We start from the raw sequence: 20424 nt of genomic DNA on the forward strand, positions 1-20424 counted from the left end.
GACTTTTTTCACATGCCCTATAAAATCCTAGAAAGGTTGAATTTTATTTTATTTTATTTTTTTCTGAACTAATTCCAATTTATCAAGGAGATATTGCTCTCAGAAAAACATCTGTTTACTATGATCTAATTAATATTCTCTCCCTTTTAATCATATGATCTAATGAGAAAGCATTACAAAAGTGGTCACTATGCATTCACCCAAAAATGTAAGATGTAGTCAAAATTGAAGAGAAAATTGCTTATTGAAGTTCTTCAACAATTACAGATTACATGATTTGAGTGCCATACCACAGCTACCTAGTACAATGATCGACTCAAACGTCCGAAAATAGTCAAAATGGTGCAAATTTGTTTGCAATGGATAGGTTGATTCTGTCCAAAAATGACTTAAAACTAAAGAGGGAAGTAATTGCTCCACCTATGAAACATGTCATAGCATACTTTGCGGTTCCATTCATGTGGCGAATGACCAGCTCCCTACACAACCCGAAAAGATTATACTCAGTTCTGAATTGTATATCATGGAGAAGTGATTCAAGGAATCGAAATTTATCATTGATGGAGATAAATGTACCCGAAAAGATTTTACTTTGCGGTTACAATCTAACGTTACAGATTACCGAGACAGATACACTGATGCATATGCATGAATGGAACTTGAAATTAGTAGAAATTGCATATGCATGAATCGAAATTTACCCAAAAAGATTATACTTTGCGGTTACCAATCTAAGGTTACAGATTACCGAGACAGATACACTGATGCATATGCATGAATGGAACTTGAAAGTAGTAGAAATTGGGGAGTTCAAAGGTCAGGTATTAAATAGATTCACACTTAATTTGTTGGTTAGTGAACACTTTTAGCAGTATAAAAAGGGTAGACACCTTTGAAAGTTGGAAGCAGCACATTAGCAGAAGAAGTTGAAGTACTCTTCAGTTGGCAAGATCTTTGGTTTTAAAATGTGGTTCACCGTTCTCCATATTGTATTTGTTCTTGTTGGTGCTTTCATCAACATAGCTGGAATGTTTCTTTAGCAGAAGGAAGTGAAGGTGGACTCCAAAGGATGGAATTGATGGCCAAAACGGAGTGCTTTTTTGAATTTTGAGGGTTATTTATGTGAATTATGTTTTTGGCTTCATCTTTTTTTGCGTGTGATTATGGATAATATGATGTCCTCTTTCTTTAGTCATTGTTTGTTTTGTACCTATGTTGGTGCCTGAATATTCTAAAAAATGAATGACAAACCAACGGCCAGTGGGCTAGCGGTATCAGTTTCTTACTTTCCAAAGAGAGGTCAGGGGTTCAAGTCTCGGAAGAGACATGTGTGTGTGAGTACTAATTAGAAAAAAAATAAAAATAAAAAATGAATGACAATTAGAAGTTTCTGAATCATTTCATTAGCATCTTTATTATGGTATTACATAATCATTACGACCCTCCTGAGGCTGCTCAGTGGTAGAGTTTTGTGCACTGAGCTAACCCTTTTGTCATCCTTTTTAGTTTTTTACTATATTAGACTATGATTAAACACTTATTAATATCAGAAAACAAATTTTCAATTGTACTGTCTCAATTAAGAGAGTAAATGAAATAAAAGCCTTAGTAGAGGCCTGCAGCGAAATATGCAATTCATGGAAAAAATGTCCAGCTTAATAATATATATCAGAGAAACTGAATGCAACTGCTGAACTAAAGCAATTGTATGCATCAAGCAGAGGAGTATGTATTTCTTGCCTTTATAGTCGCGTATGTGAAGCGATATCCATCATTAGTGTACTTCCTTGTGTATCTGCACGAACAATGTAGTAGAGTACTCACTACGATGTTGAATTGAAATTTTTGTCGAGAACAGTTAAAAAAACCAAATTTAATCACAGATGATATGTGGATCAAAAATTTTAAACTTACCCTGCTACTTGACCTTGAACAAACCACGGTCGCCAATCGCTGTCAATAGTCAAATCCAGAGACTTCACCCACCCTTCAATGGCTACATGTGGAATAACCATATCATGATCACCACTGTGGGAAGTGAAAATTTTCATTAGCTAATGAGAATGGCCACAGTAAATGTTTTTAGCTCTGGTAAATGAATGGTTCTGTCAAGTACAATAGTGTGGTAAAAATATGTTAGAAACCTCAATATTTACCTAAAAGCCAGAATTTGCAAGCCAGTGTTTGTGAGATTTAGATGATAGGGAACAACATCATTGACATCCACCGAGTACGATAAGCTGACATTGCACCGAAACCATTCTTTCGTTGTGTTCTAATTGCCATCAAGAAAAGATTAATTCAGTGTTTATTGAATATGTTTATCACCATATATAACTACTCAAAAAATTGAAGTTCACTTACTGGTCTAACATGAAGAGCCTCTTGGACAGATTTAAAATTTGCCCATATGTCAGAAAGCAGATACTCAAAATTCTGCCCCAAAAAAAAAATAAATAAATAAAACCGGAAAATTTAAACAATTGCATCAAAATGCACATATGTAAATATATAGAGAGATAGAGAGGGGTTTACATGGCATTCAAGATCAGGAGACTTGAATGAAGAAAGGAGGGAATTTCTTGAATTCTCTACGAGAGATCTTCGATCCTTTTCTTCGTTTGCATTCGGAGATAGGAAAGCACACTCGGGTGACAAAATATTCTGAGGACTTATATCTTGAATGCACTGCAAATTCAAATGATCACTCTAACTGGTGTCCTAAAAGCTTTTTTCTAAAAAATATGTGTAACTTAAAAAAAAAAAAAAATACAGAATGATGGTTCATCTCACCAGTTCGATAGCTTCAATTGCCTCAAGACACGCTGCGTTTGAAGAATCTACATCAGCGTAACTCCCATTGCAGCTCGTTTTGGCTGTCTGAAAATTCACAAATCATTTTGTCATCTAATATAACATTTTTTTTGTTTTGTAACGACAGCAATGACTTTTAGTACTAGAGAAGCATTGTTTCACCTCATAGAGTGCATCAGATATAAGTGCCATCCGATGAGCATACACGATCTTCGAATCTGTTTCAACATCAGTAGCTGTGTGTGCACAGCTAAGAATGTATCCCTGGTACCAATTTAAGCAACATTAAATTGATGCAACACTGACACATATAACAAATCAAAGGATGTCATATACATCCTGTATTTTGATATTTGATTTACTTACTCTGATATTAATTCGAGGCTCAACTCCAGCTTCATTCTCTGCGCGGCCAACATCAACCAAGAACTTAATCAGAATTAACAATAAACAATTTTTTTTTACAGTAAACAAGGCTTTAGTTGAATATAAACACTAGTTTTCATGATCATAAATTACCATTTATTATTGCTTGAGCAATCAAGGGAACAAGTATGCCTGCATACGAATCGCTATTAATAAAAAATGGATTTCCCCCGAATTTTGGGTGCTCATTTAACCACTGTCACAACCACAATTCAAAATGTTAGTAACTGATCCCAAAAACATAGATCATTTTTTATTTAAATGGAAGAACTTAAGCTATCCGTTGGTTGTTCGGACTTGAATTTCCACAAACAGTTGGATGTCGATCATATAATTAAATTTCTATACCTTAAAATAAGACTATGATAATCAATTGTTATACAAGAACAAGATCAAATTAATTATTGCGTTTGCCATATAAAAATGTAGTGACCAAACAGTTGGGAATTGTAAATGTGTCTCATTTCACTCACATTTCTCATAAAATTGACCATATCTGCTGATGTTAATGTGTCTGAAGAAGCATAAGCTTCAGCATTTGTTGCGTAGGAGAAACCAGTGCCAATTGGCGCGTCTATAAATATAATATTGGCACTCTGAAAATTCATCAAAACCATTTGTTAACAAGGCATAACGTGATTAATCATCTAACATAGAAATATTGATGAAACAGAGTTCAAATTATAAAAAATTTTGTACCTTGGTCCATGAATATGGGGTGTATAACAATTCTGGTATGCCCCCAGTGTATGTAAGGTTGAATTCCAATGGTCCTATAAAAAATAAATAGAAAATTAAAAAATCAAGGCCATTAATTTATGATAAGTAAAATAGATTTTCTTTCACCTGACTCACCTACAATACTAGGTCATTTATGCATAAAAAATTAAACTTGTCAAAGTTGTTTTTAGGTCTCCTAGCCATATATGATTATTAGATTCCATGAGCAGCTAACAAAAAAATTTAAAAAAAAAAAAAAATTAATAATAATAATAATAATACAACTAAGAGTCAAACCTTAACTTATAGTTCATTAATTCAACTCAAAATCAAACTCATATTGGTTTAAGTATGTTAGATGTAAGAATGTAACCACGCTTCTGATTTCTACAGACTGGAGGACAGCAACAAACTATAATAATATTATCCGTACCCATGTAGTACCCAATAATTTCTCACTCCAACGGTCGTATGGACTTATATTTCATTCTATTTGTACATAAATTAATTATTTATATTCAAAACTCGCATTCCTCACATTCATAAGGACAATATAAAACTTGGTAGAACATTCACTACCAAGTTTGCTCCTTTTAACAATACCTATAATCTGAACTCTTTGGAATGGATTTATATATATAAATCTAACAAGTTTGCATTGGATATCATGAAATTCACACCTTAATATTGAAAAAAATACCTTAAACAATATATTAATTGCATTCTATATTTTTTTATTTTTCAGGAAAAAGAAAACACAGAGAGAGAGAGACATACCAACTTGGAAGAGAAGGCCATTCAAGCCAGAACAACCAGGACCTCCATTGAGATAGAGTATAAGAGGGTCTGTTGGTGAATACCCTGATGACGACTCCACAAAATAGTAGAAGAACTCGATTTCACCAACACTCACATACCTATACATTAATACCACCCAAAAAAAAAAAAAAAAAATCAATAGATTTTCTTATAGGTAATGATGGTGACGTGTCTAATGTTTAAATTCATATTCACACACTGATGAATGTACTCGAGTTCAGGTAACATATGTTCCGTTAGAACTTAGTCGAGGAGATACCACTTATCATGATCAGTGAGGGAAGTTGCCCTATAAAAAATTTAAAAAATTTGCATTATATACCCTATAAATTTTATGAAATTTTGAAAATGCCTCCACAAAAATTATGAAAAAACACCAATGGCGCCCCCTCCTATCAACAAAATTTCTGGGTCCGTTACTGCCACTTGCATTAAATCCTTTTGCTTCATTAACAGAAGAAGAAAATGCAAATTAATGGAGAATAAAGCGAAATTAACAGAGTTGAGTAAAAAACACTCACCCAGTTTCAAGTGTGAATGGTAAATCCCCAGAAAAGCCTGGTAGAGTCTTGACAATCCAGTTAGAGACTGCATTTCTTGAGAGGGAAAATAGAATCAGCAATTGCATACAAAGTATGCATTTCCTAGAAATTGAAGTCATTGTTGTGCTGTTGTTGGGAGTGCACACTACTCTGTAAGATATATTCCTCAAATGAAAGTTCCAAACTTTATTTTCTTTTTCCCTTTTTTTATTTCAACTATATTTTCTCCACTTAATTGTCAAACCATATAAATTAGCATTGGTTGAATGGATGTTATATATATATATATATATATATATATATATATATATATTGAATGTCTTTGGTGGTTGATGTTAATGTGTGGGTAGGTCTAAATATGTTGTGAGGACTGTATGGTAGAGTACACCAGAAAGTCGTGAACATTAAAAACAAATAAGCCATGGGTAAAATGTGTCCAATTGGAAAGTCAAACATGCTTCATCATGAATCTAGGATTGCAGCCCAAAAATAACCTAAATTTAGTTGAATTAGAGTTTGATTTAAATTGGGTTCAAATATATTCCCATTAGGCCTGATTAATCAATTTAAAGCCCGAAGTTAGATCCAATTAACAAGCAATTAAAGGCCCGGTTATCGCCCACTATCCAGCCTGTGGGCCAGAGTTCAAAATGGAGTTTGGGCTGGCCCAGCTTACTCCAAACTCTATACCGGCCTAAATGTCTAATTCAGTGTCTTTTTCCAGAACAGTGACGTGGGCAGTTTATTACTACGAGTATAACACAATTTGTATGAAAAGAAATAAAAGGATATATACTCAAACAATTTCATGTTGCGAAAATTAACTGAAAATGAAAATAAGAACATAGATTTGAGTGGTTCTTTCAAATTTTGGACGCAATTCTGGTGTCACATCATACTTTAGCACTTTTATTTATTTGCTTAGTTTGTTTGATTTAGTTTTTATTTGGTTAAGGAGCAAGTATAACATGTTCTGATTCTGATTTTGAAGGATAAATTGACTTTAAAAAGGCAATATCATGATATGTATTTATTTTTTTATTTTTGCAGGAGGAGCTATCTCGTGGAGAAGCTTAAAACAAAAATTAATCACTTCCTCAATTATGAAGGCGGAGTACATAGCATGTCATGAGGCTACAAAACATGTGGGTAAAGAATTTTATCACAGATCTTAAAGTTGTGACACAGCTTACAGTATTTTCATTGGTTCTTGTCTCATCGTGTGGAGCTCTAAAAAGTAACCATAGTCTCTCAGTCCTCCACTGAGGCCAAATATCTTGATCTATCAACTAGTATTGTGGACCTATGTTGGCTTCAATCTCTATTTTATGAACTAGGTATTTTGTGACAATATCAGTGCGAGTGACGACGAGCGGACTTTTAATTTGTGGGAGCAAATTTATATAGTTGGTTCTTTTTTTAATTTCAGTGAGGTCATCTTCATAAATTCTTAAAAAATTGAAGTTAAAAAAAAAAAAAAAAAAATCCAATGGGTTGAATTGTAATTTTAGTGGGGGCACCTTCATAAATTCCCAAATATTTGAAGTATAAAATGAAAAAAAAAAAACAAAAAAAGAATTTCAGTGGGGGCAAATTGTAATTTTAGTTGGGGCATATTCATAAGTTCCTAAATATTTGAAATATAAAATGCAAAAATAAAATATTCTTGGTCTTATTGTAGATCCGTGCTTGATCAATGCCACATATCTTGTTACCAATCCGGTTCTCCATGATGTACCAAATACATATAAATTGATTATCTTTTTATTTAAGAACGTGTTCCTCGCGATGTCTTACAAGTGTTTTTTGTTCTTAGTTATGCTCAGTTGGTTGTCTCTCTCAGGGTTTTCTCGCTTGATTCGCTCAAACACATGCCAATTTCAAAGTTGGTAGCGCCACAATAATTGTGGAATGGTGTAAAGATATAATTCAACAACCTTAATTCTAGATTGGTTTGTGTAACTTGATTGTACTAATTATTATTCTTTTATATTGTATTCCAATATTATGTAAATCACTTCTATAAATACAAATAGAGGCAGCGTATTAAGTTTAATGCAAATTATACAGTATCAATTTACATTCCAGTATAACAATCTTAAACTATTGCAAAACAACCCTTAAACTATTGCAAAACAACCCTTAAAATTTTAAAAATTCTATCGTGTGTCTTTATCCATTTTGATGTGTATTTTTCAAGTTTTGACACATTTTATTGGGAGCTTTCTTGTACATTCTTATCTCTCTTTTTTTTTTTTTTACTCCCAATGCATTCTCCATTGTACTTGGATGGGCAGAAAGGTTGGACTTACTATTTCCAATATATTATTGGGTTTTTCTTTTTTCTTTTTTCCGCCCCTTTTCGAGTTTAAAATAAATTCAATTTCTAGATAATTTCTTTTGATTACTTTTGCTGATCATTTAGAAGAGCTGCAATTATAGACCCTTCTTTAATATTGGTATTGCCATTGTTCCTCATCAAACTATGTTTAGGAGTAGTGAATAAATTAGAATTGGTGAAAATTTAGTTCAAATCCATTCAGTGTTATCAAACACAACATTAGTATTTTTTTATTTATTTTCTTAAATATTAAATAAGTATGTAAATAAAAAAAAGGAGAAACAATATACATATATGTACTTGGATACCGAAAAGGCCATTAAAGCCCATTAGGCAAAAGTGTAACAAACTAAGGCACATCAAAACAACCTATTGAATGAGACAGTTAAGCCCAAAAAGTAACAGGCCCAACCAAATCAGGCCCAAAAAATTTTAAACATTCCAAATAACCTATGTAGCACAGATACAGACACGGGACACGGATATGATACAGATATGTTGACACGTCAAATTTTTAAAAAGTAGGATATGGATATGGCGTGGACACGACTACATATAAATATAATTTTTTTTTTTTTATATACATCTATTTAGTAATAATATTATAAAACTTTAATTCATTTATAATTTCTATATTAAAAATTGCTCTGAAATAAATTAGAAAATACAATTATGTTATTATTGTAATGATTTTTATATCATATGTACCAGTATTTCACTATTTGGTCATGATAGTATTCATAATAATTTCAAGATTAGCGGGTAGAATTGTATTAAAAATGTCTGAAAAGTGTCACGAAGTGTCGGCGAAGTCTCCGAAATAAAAAAATTAATTTTTATTTATGGACACATATATAAAGTGTTTGACACGTATCCGAGAAGTGTCCGAGAAGTGTTAGTGTCCGATGCAAGTACGATACGGGTATGGCTCCTTCGTAGAACTGTCTGTGATTCTTAGGGTCTAATCAACACTATGACAGTGGGAGAATCAAAACTATACATGTTAGTAAGTGTAATATGACATTTACATGTAATTTTTTTTTATTTTTCCGAGCAATTGTGGCCTGTACTCTAGCCATTCAACAAGTGGAATAAGTGAATAAAATATTTTTTTACATGTTCCTCCCTTAACTTCTCTTACAAAATTATTGACTTAATTGTTCTAATTTTTAAATTTATGGCGTCTGTGCTCCCACTCACAACAATTTGATTCAAACAAAAACTTCACTACTACAAAAATGCAAAGACGAATTCCATTGAACTAAGAAAGCCCCTCCATATATAGATGACATCAATTAGGACTGAAAAGTAGCAAAATATAAAACAACCAATATCAAATACCATATAAGCATACAAATTAACAACAACAACTTTGGAAAATATATTATATACTAGTAATGTCCAACAAAAGCTAATTATAGTGCATTAAACTTCCGAGACTGCAGGAAAAAATAAGTATATAATATATTTTCCAAAGTTGTAGTTGTTAATTTGTATGCTTACATGGTATTTGATATTGGTTGTTTTATATTTAGCTAATTATAGTGCATTAAACTTCCGAGACTTGCAGGAAAAAACAAGTTGTCAACCCTTCCACCAATCACAATATAACCAACTACACATCACACATGCAAGAGTGTCATAGTGTCAAGAGTTGTCGTTTGTATCACAAGTTTAGTAATTACTACTTTCGCCCCAAAATAAATGTGAGTCGCAATTTTTAAAATATTTGAGATGGAAGAAGTAATATTTTTGTCACCATATTCTTTGATGACCATTATCATAAGAGTAGTGTTTTCCGAGCTGCTACTCTGACTGAATCACTCACAAGAGTGCACCGCGGCGGCTCAAAACAAAGAAGCCGAAGGCGATGGAACAATTAATAAGCAGAAGATCTACTTGCATGCCACTATTTAAATTTCTGTTTTTTCATGACAAAGTTCTTATTCAATTACATGCCTCCATCACAACAATTTGATTCCAAGTTTGGGCTCTCGAAAACAAGGGCAGCGCAGACTACTTCGCTCTAGTCATTGCGGGATCATAAGAACAATTAAAACATACTTAGACTTTATTTCTACATATAGAGATATTGTTTTTCCTTTTAAACATGTGATGACTTTTTCATTGCAACTTACCAACTTTATTTTCTTTTGTATAATTGTTTTACTTAAGATAGATCAATTTTCTCTTCAATTTTTATATAAATCTTGCTTAAAATATAATAAAATAAAAAATTATGAATCAATATAAAGTTTTGTTCAAAAACATTCTTTTTATCTTATCATTTTTCAACTTGATTCTGTCTCAATCATTGCAAAACACCTGTGCTGACTGTAAATAAATGTGACTAAAATGATAAGGAGTTCAATAGTCATAAATGGATAACATAATGATAATGTCGGCCAACTTTGCAAAATAAACAATATCAAGACAAAAATGAGCATACAAACTGCTATTTTATATATGGAAAACGTGCAAAAGGTGAGTACAATGCATAGAACTTCCGTATCCGTGCAAAAGCATGAATTTTAAACCTCCAGTCAGACCAAAACCAAACCAGTTCATTAAACAAAATCACCAAAGAGTTTGTCGCTAATATCACTACTACTTCGACAACCTAAAACAGCAAATAGTTCAATATATAGCATATGTGACACCCCACTATTCAAACTTTCCAGGAACCCTAGCAACAGCTTTGCAAACCAACGGTGCTTCATCTCCATGGAGAGTTTGAGGCAGTCAGACAAGTCCACACCATTATCAGAAGCAACCCATTTCAAGTTCTGAAGCAACTGGGCTAACCAAAGCTGAACAGTTGCTAGCCCCATGGCTTTACCGGGACAGACCCTCCTCCCAGCGCCGAAAGGAGCCAACCTGAGATCAGACCCCATAATGGGAACCACCTCCTCCTCCATGAACCTCTCTGGTTTGAACTAATTTGGCTCCGACCACACCTGCTCGTCGTGAGTAATGGCCCACATGTTTACCAAAGCAGTGGTGCCAGCCGGAATGAAGTGGTGGCCGACATGGGTGTCGCGGATGGCGAGCCGAGCCCAGGACAGTAATGGTCCTGGTGGGTGCATTCGCAGTGTTTCCTTCACTGTGGCACTGAGATAGGGAAGGTGAGGTAGGTCGGAATCGGATACTGCTCGGGAGGTCCCAACCACAGTGTCAATTTCAGATTGGGCTTTGGCTTGGATTCCAGGGTGTAAAACCTTTCTTGCAAGTATCCACTCTAGGAGTATTGCCAAACTGTATCAGTCCCCCTAAAGATCATTTCCTGCAAAAATACAGAAACGTACCTCCATTCACGCATAGTACATTTGTATATTTGATGATAAAACATGTAGTATTAATAAGTAAATATACACATATATATATATAGGGAAGGTAATGGCTTAATTTATGAAAACAGGTCTTAAGAACTCAGAAAACAATTTGATCGAAAATATATATAGTAAACATTTGAAAATTCATTTATTTGAAATTCTCATTGAGGTAAAAAGAATGCATAATTTAGGAGAATATCTATTGTATATATTGTCTGAAAATTAATTGTAACTCTAAATATTTATAGAGTCATTGAAATCTGTTTTAAGGAACTGAGGCAAATATTAAATCATCATCATAAGCACGTACAATAAAAGCAACACAATTCACAAACTAAAAATTTAAGGTTGATCGAGAAGCAAAAGTAATAAAAAAATTACCCAAAGAGGTGCAACCATGTCGGACATTTAAGTATGTTCTCCATTTCTAAATCAAGCAAGACATCAACAAAATCAGCAAAGTTGTCATCAACACCACAACCATTTTCAACCCTCTTCATCCTAGCTCTTCTATGATCTTCCCAACAAAAACATTCACCTTAGCAACCAAATCTTTGCATCTCTTTCTCACTCCCTGCAAATCCAACCAGCCCAGAAGAGGAAAATGGTCACTCCAGTTGAAAATACCAAGCAATTCATACCCTTGGCTCACCAAACCCTCCAGTTCACACCCATCACCAACACCAACACCACCAAACTCATAACACCTTCCTAACACACTCATCATCACATTGTTCAGAGACCTAAAATGTAAAACTCTCTTTACATCAATCTCTCCATTGCTCTCCATCAAATCCATGATTTCACCAACCATTTTGATCCCAATCTTTTCCCGAAACTCCCCAAAACAGCCGATTCTCTTGGGACTGAACAAATGGGTCGCAGAAATTCTCCTCAAATTCCTCCAATACACACCATATGGAGCGAAACCCATTGCTCTGTGGAAGAGAAGCTGGTAGGCAGACTCTTTAATGGGTCGATCGGCGAAAGCCGAGCTGTTGAGAATGTCTTTGGCGGTCTCGGGTTTGCTTGAAATGATGAAACGGGTGAACCCAATCGAGAACGCCATTAACGGTACGGCCTTAAAACGCTGAGCGAGTTTTGCGAGGACCTTGTGAATCAAAGAGCCAGTGAAAGCGAAGACCAGACCTAGAAGAGGAAGACCAGAGGGTCCTGGAATGGATGTTTTAGTCTGGCCTCTGATTCCAACCTTGGAGAGAGCCCAAGCGAGTCCACCAGGTGATAACCAGAAAGCAAACGAAGCAACAAAGAGGAGAACACAGAGAAACAGTTTGAAACTGAGTACTGAGGAGGAATACCCTATTTGAGGAATGCAGAGAGAATAAAATTCGGACGACATTTTGGGCTGTTTTAGAGAGACAAAGAGGGTTGTTCAGAAATGGAGGCGGAATTCTAACGGAGGAGAGAGAAAGAAAGTGTGTGTGTGTGTGTGTGTAGTAGGAAGTGCCGAAGTGGCTAGCAGAGTAGGGAGACGAAGAGCGTGAGAAGGCGGTTAAAAAAGGATTGCGTCTCGATTGAAATTACTTTTCTGGCCATGAATAACGAAGTTTTGTTCTAGCAAGCATGTTGTGCCACCTTAAAATAACTGTTACAATTTTTTTTATAAAGTTACGTGTTTTTAGTGTGAAAAAACGTGTACAAGCCAACCAATCAAATTGCTCATATTCAAATAATTCTCTACAAAATTAAAATATTTTAAAATAAAATTATGCAAGTTAATTAAATGTATGTCTGAGAAAGAAAATAAATAAATAAATAAATAAATGGACGTGACGGTTCACTTTGATCCAAAGAAGAAAAAAATTAAGTAAAAAGATCAAATTATGCATGATAGCTAATTGTGACCGTTCTGATTAATCAAAGGAAGAAAACAAATTTAGAAATTTAACTAAAGCGTGTGATCTTGTTGTAAAATAATCTTGATATGGAATTTCCACCTTCTAATTCCATATTTGTTCTGTTTTAGGTACTCCTGCACCTTATTATAATTTTTCTAAACTTTCTTTTTCATACTCTAAAATGTCATTTTAGTTTTTAATAATGTCATCACCAACAAAATTCATAAAGTTAATAAAAATAAATTTCCTTCTCTACCAGCTGGGACATAGAAAAATTATAAATCATAGCATATCTAGTGTATATGATAGATGATCGTATTAATTATTTATATGGGTGTAATTTTTTTACAAATATAAACTTAGAAGAAATTTTATGTGGTCTATTAATTGGTATTATTGTCGGTAAAGAGTGGGATTGTTGTGCTATTGTATTTTGTTTCTTAATTAAAAAAAGTAAAAATTGACTTGTTGATGCATAATTACTTGGAAAATATGTAGAGAACAATGTGATATTTTGGCAGAAAGATGGAAGCCAGCAAATGCCATTGGTAAGAGAACCAAATGAGTTAATAATGAAAACATATAAAATGTGCCCAATGCATCGGGTATGTTGTAGTTGTTCATGTGAGTTCATGTGCATATACAAAACGAACGGACGATGTGTTTGTATATTTTTTTGTCAATATGATTACTTCAACCCTTTTCTCTTTCATTTTTTTCTCTTTTTTTCATTTTTCTTTTTTCCACTCTCACTTATTACATTATATAAAATTACAATCTAGACTCAGCTTTGCATGGAATTAACTTTTGTTTTGGTGGCACTAAAACAAAGGTAAGCATTGGAGTTAGGTCTAATCTATGTAACACGGATACGGATATAGAAAATGAATATGATACAACACGGATATGTTGATACATCAAATTTTTTAAAAGTAAGACACGAGTAGGATGTGGACATGGTTACATATAAATATTATTATTTTTATATACATTTATTTAGTAATAGTATTATAAAACTTTAATTCATTTATAATTTCTATACTAAAAATTGCTCTGAAATGAATTAGAAAATGAAATTATGTCATTATTGTATTGATTTTTATATCATATATACCAGTATTTCACTATTTTGTCGTAATAGTATTTATATTATTTTCAAGATTAACGGTTAGAAATGTCCGAGAAGTGTCGGCAAAGTGTCCGAAAAGTGTCGCCGAAGTGTTCAAAATAATAAAATTAATTTTTATTTATGGACACGTATATGAAGTGTCGGACACGTATTCGAGGAGTGTCCGACACGAGTACGATACGGATATGACTCTTTCGTAAAAGTATTCGTGCTTCTTGACAAATAACTAATAACAATGATAGACTTGGGGGTACGGTAGACATCAACAAAACCAGAAAAACGTCCATGAAACATTTTTATTTTCTTGGTTAAAGAGAAATCCAATGAAAAAACTAACTAGTGCATCTAAGTAGAAGTGAGGACTTTAATTTCCCTAAAATAACAAAAGTATCACTTTGTTTAAACTAATTTTTATATCTGAATGATGGTAAAGTTTGAACACAAGACCTTACATGCTCTGATATCATGCTAATAATCATCTACTTCAAAAGCTTAAGTTGTTAGAGAAAGTTCAACAGGTTCAAAGTTGAAAAGCAACAGTAGGTGACAATTTCACTTTTGACAAAGTTGGGGATGGCAAAATGATGAGCACTGAAAAGTGCACTTTTAAACCCCTTAAGCTTAAGTGTTCTAGGACCTTTATCTATCTTATTTTTTCATTTTAGTACTTATTTGTGTTTTTGTCTATTTCAGGTCAATAATGTTAAGATAGGCTAAAAATGGTTTCTTAAGGCCTTTTTGGAGTCAAACTAAGTCTTAGTGATGATCCGGAGCAAAAGGAGGCTGATTTGGAGCAAAAAGAGGCTGATGCTGAAAATCTACCAAGTTGGATCGATCCAACTTTCTGAGGTCGATCGTAGAAAAAGTGAGATTGATCGAAATTTTCTCAGATCGATCGAAAAGTTGGATAGATCGAACTTTTGCTGGCAGCGAGCTGTCTTATTCCCGTGCACGCCCAAAAGTCCACCTACCACATAGTACAGGATTAGATATTTTTAGGACTATATTCCTAACTTAGTGACTAAGAAAAGGACCTTTTATATAAAGGGAAGTGACCCATTTTGTAAAAGAACTTTTATCATTTTATTTTTTTACATTGTAATTTTTATTTCTCTCTCTAGAAAAGTTAGAGATTAGGGTTAGAAAAAAAGAGAGAAGTGGAGGTACATCTCAAGATCCAACTCTAGACCACTCTCTCTCTCCATCTCTAGAGCTTCAAAGAAGAAGAAGAAGATGATGATGAAGAAGATGGAGCCATATTTGGAGCTTGATTCCATGACCACATCCACCTCCTCCGTGATTGGCTAGATCTACACTTAGGGTTTGGATAAGCCCTAAGTCTTGTGTAATCTAAACCTTTGTATTTCTATTTTTAGGGATTTATATATATATTGTTGTGATTAGTGCTCTAGCCTTATGATTGTTGATTTAATTCTTCCTTATGATTCTCTATTTTAATTACATGTTGTCTTATGTGTGATTATTTGGGGAATTGATCTCTACACTAGATTCTCTATGTTAGTTGCATGTCTATGTGTGATTAATTAAGGATTTAGTGATGGCTAAGCATGGGTTTTCATTGAATGGGTTTATCAATTAATTTGATGGTTTATACTTATGCTTGATGGGTTGTTCTACAATTTTATTCATGCTTGTAGGTAAGTAGACAATCTATGCTTGCTTAGATATTCCATGACTTATTATTGCAAATTCTATGATTCTCTAGATTGATGTGTGCTACAATTGTTACTAGTTAGATGGGTCATGTTTAAAATTGATGGGTTGTGCTACACTTAGTTTAGGTAGACAATTTATTCTTAAATTAGATAGTTCATGCTTAATATTGTAATTGGTAGTCGCATTTTGTTCACAACAATGTATTCCCTATTAATGGAAAGCAAGTGGTTAATTACACGAGCTTAGTGGTGATTCCAACACCTTAAGTCCTCTCTTCATATCTCTTAAATCCTTATCTCTAATTAGTTTTATTTCACTTTCATTTTAATTAATTGTTTTCTAGTTTGATCAACCAATCTCTATCTTTTGCAATCTTGTGATACGCTAGAGTTGAAGTTGAATTCCAACACGTATAATCCCTTGGTACGATCCCTACTCACTCTTGCTACGTTAGTAGTAGTGTTGGTAGTGATTTTTATAAATTTAAATTTGACCTAAAAGGCTTTTCTTGAACTGTACATTCACTATATTATTTTGACGTATATTAAGCAACCTCGTCAAATTTTGGTGCCGTTGCCGGGGATTGACGGTTTTGTTGGAATTAAACTAGACAATAGTGTTCATTTGATTGCTTCTATCTTTATTTTATTTTCCATTGTATATTCTTTTCTCTTGTTCTCATTATTATTTGTTCAATTAGGTACTTGACTACAAGGAAGGCAATCATTGGATCTTAAAGCAATCATTGGAGCATAAAGTTAGCATTAGAATTTGAAGTTGCTTAATGACCTTTGTGAGCATTTCTTGAAAATCTCGTAATTTAATTGTTTCATTTTTTTGTATGCTTGTGATAACCCTTGTTGAGGCTTATTTCATTGCTTTATTTTAAGTCCAAGCATAGGCCCTTGTTGAGGTCAATATTTTCTTGCATTTGGATTTTAATTGTGAATGGAGGAATTGTTTGATCCAAGTTTGGAGGAAAATTATATCCCTTCACCTTATGCTCCTCTATCATATTTTAATCCTTATGAGATTGAGTCCAATTCATTTCATGCATCATCTTATTATAGACTTGATCACTCATTTAATCCTGCTTGTGACTATTACCCTCCTCCACAATTTTATGAAGAACCAAATCCACCACCTTCTATGTACTCACCCGGATTTAAAGAAAAAGTGTTAGCTTTACTTGATGTGCATATTTCACACACTTCACTTATTAATTATCATTCTCAAATGTTAGCCAAGCTTGAAGCTCAAGTTGAGCAAATTGCAAGTACTCTTTCTCGTCAAGAGGAGGAGGAAGAGGCAAATGAAAAAATAGCAAGAACTTCAATGCATATAGATGAGGACAATGAGAGTGAAGAGGATGAAACAAGTGAGTTAATGCCTAACACTCTATTTTGTATAAAGGAGGAAGTGGCAAGTGAGTTAGTGGCTAATCCAATAAAGCATAACATGATTAATGAGGACTTTCCTTGTTTTGATTATGATTTTATCTCGGACATTGCTACTCTAGAAAGTGAGGAGACGTTGACTACATTTGAGGTAGGAGAGAAGGAGGAAGAACTTGTTGAAGAGGGCATTTCTTCTATTATCTCCAAATACCCTCTTGAGACATGCCTTTTTGAAATATATAAAAATTGTGGTTTTGACTTTGAAAGCACCAAAAATGAAGTGAACTCTCTAATGGATTCCTTAACTAATTTGGAATGTGAGGAGATGGTGACTTTTAAGGAAGAGAAGAGGGATGAAGATAAGGTATTCCTTGATATTCCAAATGAGTCTTTGAAAGACAATGCCTCACCAATTATCAAAGTGAATAATCATTTGAATGTGTTTCAAGAACACAACAAAGAGGCAAGCCCAACCATGATTGATTTTGTTTTCAAGACCGTGGATAAAAGGAACAATATCATCTCTTTTATTTCTTTTCAAATCATTCTTTTGGGGGATGATTTCATTGTCATAAGTGGGACATTAAATGAGAAAAGTGAAAAGAGAGTCAATAAGGATGTTTTATATCCGATTTTTGATTCTTTTGATTAGTGAGTTGGCCTAACGTCTTGCTAGAGACGTTAAACACTAGTATTCGTAGAGGTTTCAACTCTATTCCTCTCCTATTTCTTTTTATTTTTATTTTTTGTTTTTTTGTACATTCTTCTATCCATTTTTCAATCTCTATTTTCGTTATCATCATTTTGCATAAGTTTGATTGATCTCAAATGATAGTTTGATCGATCGAACTTCATTCCTGCAGCAAACCTGCATCCAAATCACTCTCTGTCTCATCGATCCAAGAAAATCTTCAAATCTCAGTTCACAGTTAGATCGATCAGAAGACCTTCGATCGATCCAAACATCAAGTTCGATCGATCTGTAGTTTCAACACTTAGAAAAATTTTGAGCTTGCATTAACCTGCATATTTCAGCTCTCTGTCAGATAAATCAAAAATATTCCTAGATCGATCTAAAGTTCTTCGATCGATCCAACTTCATTATTGGATCGATCTTGAGATTCCATACTTAAATTTTTTTCAAAGTACTGCAAATTTCATACTCTCTATCCCATCATGCGAGCATAAATCGATCATAGCTTTACCCCTTTGACTTTTTGACTTTTTGACTTTTTCATTTTTCTATTTTTATTTTATTTTTTATTTTTTTAAAAAAATTAATAAATAAAAAAGACGATTTTTCAAAGTAACATTTCGTCTTGCTAGAGACGTTAAACTAAGCACCCAAATAACACATTGTATCATTTATCTCTTATTTCATACATGTTCATTTTCATTTTTATTTCTTTATTTTTATTGCATTTTGTTTCATTGTACATACTTTCTTAAAAAATAAATAAATAAACAAATTTTTGCATCCCTTATTTCCTTGCATTTTCATTTCTTGGATGTTTATTTGTTTTATTTTTGTGTATGTGTACATATTTGTTATGTCATAAAAAAAAAATAAAAAAATAAAAAAATGAAAAACAAAAAGTAAGAAAATTTTGTATATACTTGCATTGTACATATTGTTTTTCATTTCTTGCATTGTACATATTCTTTCATTACATTTTACCTTCTTTATTTTTCTTTTTATATTTTGTTCATGTATTTTATTCTTTGTTTTTCTTGCAATTTGTATATATACTTGTTTTCATAAAAAGAAAAATATAAAAACTTTTCACCATTGTGCCCTTTTGTGTAGTCATGCATACTTTATGATTTATCTTGAGCTTGATCTCATATTTCTCTTTCATTTTGTGCTATATTGCTTTAGAATGCATGATTTGATTATTCTTATCCAATTTGTTATTTGATGTGAGTTTGCTAGTGTGGTTATTCAAATAGGTTGTTGATTCCAAGTTTGGGGGAGACCCTTTTCATATTGGATCATTGCCGGGCTTCATGCTTTCGCCACCACGATATACTCTTTCCATTTTTTCCATTGTTCTCATTGCACATTGAGGACAATGTGTGATTTAAGTTTGGGGGTAAGATGTCTTTGTTGCATTTTACTTAAAGTTGAGTTTTAAATGCATAATTGAGATTTGAGATTGATGTTAGCGATGATTTTGATCTTTTGAGGACTATATTGATTAAAATTTAAAAATTGCTTGACTTGAGAGTCCAATACTCCTTGTATGCTTTGTGGATGCCATTTAGGAGTAAATTTTTCGAAAGATTGATATCTTGCTTGCATTTGTGGTCCATATCATTTTGATTTTGCGATTGTTTTGAGATTCACTCTAAGATTCTACACTAGCATTCACTTGTGGGGTACATACTTTATTGATTATCGAATTGGTTATATCCCAATTGGGCTAGTAGTGCATTGAAAGCTTTCATTCTTGATAAAGGTAGATAATAACCCCTTTTCACTAAGTAGCCGGGATTCTAACCTCATCAAGCACTGAATTCTCGCGCCGATAGGTGGAGGGCCCAAACTCTAGGTTAATAATTGAACTTGCTTACAAAAAAAAAAAAAATTAAAAAAAAATAAATAAATAAATAAAAAAGAAGCAAAAGCAATAAGAAAAGTGAGGACTTCTCTCAAAAGGTGAGAAGTAGGAAATGATTAGATGGAGGTTGTCTTGATTTGTAACTTTATTGATTTGAGCTTGTAAGTCCGTAGGGGTGTTTGAATACCTAATGCCCTAAAGCCGTCTGGTTTGGGAGTCATTGACCTAACGCTCGACCTCATGAATCGCTAGAAAGCTTAATAGATCGATACATTGCACTATGTTTCCATCTTTGATCCTAAAAAAAAAAAATCGAGTGAAAAGAATAACCGCACCTAGATGAATGAAGCTTTAATAAAAGGTCCACTTTTTGTCTTAATGAACGGTACTAGATTTGTGTGCTAGTTTTAGGGTAAAGATGTGATTATTTCTTTAGTTGGCTAAGATAACAATATATTTGATGCCGGTCTACTCAAAAAGGATTTTAGAGTTGTTTTGATTTTCATGATCATTTTCTTGATGTATGGAGGACCATACTTACTTGTTTGATGTTGAGATTTTGGGAGATTGCTTAGAAATGTTTTTAAAATTGCATACTTGAGGTAGTTTTCTTCCAATGCTTGTTTATACTATTGGTGTCTCTTTTATGAGAATGAGCTTAATGTTTGTGGGTATCATTTTTGGAAACCCTCACGAGACTTCACTCGTCCACTAGGGGTAACCTAGGGGTTTAAAAGGCTTTTTGCATGTGCTAAGTGCAATCGTGTTCCCTACGAAGGTGGCGTTTTCCTTTTTTTGCTTTCTAGT

The 20424-nt window shown here is 33.4% G+C and overlaps 1 protein-coding gene and 1 pseudogene across 1 annotated transcript; both read right to left on the reverse strand.

Moving 5' to 3' along the window:
* Window positions 1-222: 222 nt before the first annotated feature.
* LOC132300112 (serine carboxypeptidase-like 18) lies at window positions 223-5502 on the reverse strand. The gene is made up of 14 exons (XM_059797065.1): window positions 5301-5502; window positions 4738-4877; window positions 3940-4013; window positions 3714-3836; window positions 3334-3436; window positions 3181-3218; window positions 2977-3078; window positions 2794-2880; window positions 2536-2688; window positions 2365-2436; window positions 2157-2275; window positions 1915-2028; window positions 1741-1795; window positions 223-479 (listed from the first exon to the last, which is right to left on the reverse strand). Exons 1-14 carry the CDS (start codon window positions 5438-5440, stop codon window positions 396-398), a joined length of 1404 nt encoding a protein of 467 aa, XP_059653048.1. The 5' UTR covers window positions 5441-5502; the 3' UTR covers window positions 223-395.
* A 4824-nt stretch (window positions 5503-10326) lies between these two features.
* Window positions 10327-12354, reverse strand: LOC132301373 (cytochrome P450 78A5-like; annotated as a pseudogene).
* Window positions 12355-20424: the final 8070 nt, after the last annotated feature.

This window comes from Cornus florida, unplaced genomic scaffold (assembly GCF_030987335.1).
Source record: "Cornus florida cultivar Cherokee Brave unplaced genomic scaffold, ASM3098733v1 CherokeeBrave_3.0.0_Hap2_Chr03, whole genome shotgun sequence".
NCBI lineage: Eukaryota > Viridiplantae > Streptophyta > Magnoliopsida > Cornales > Cornaceae > Cornus > Cornus florida.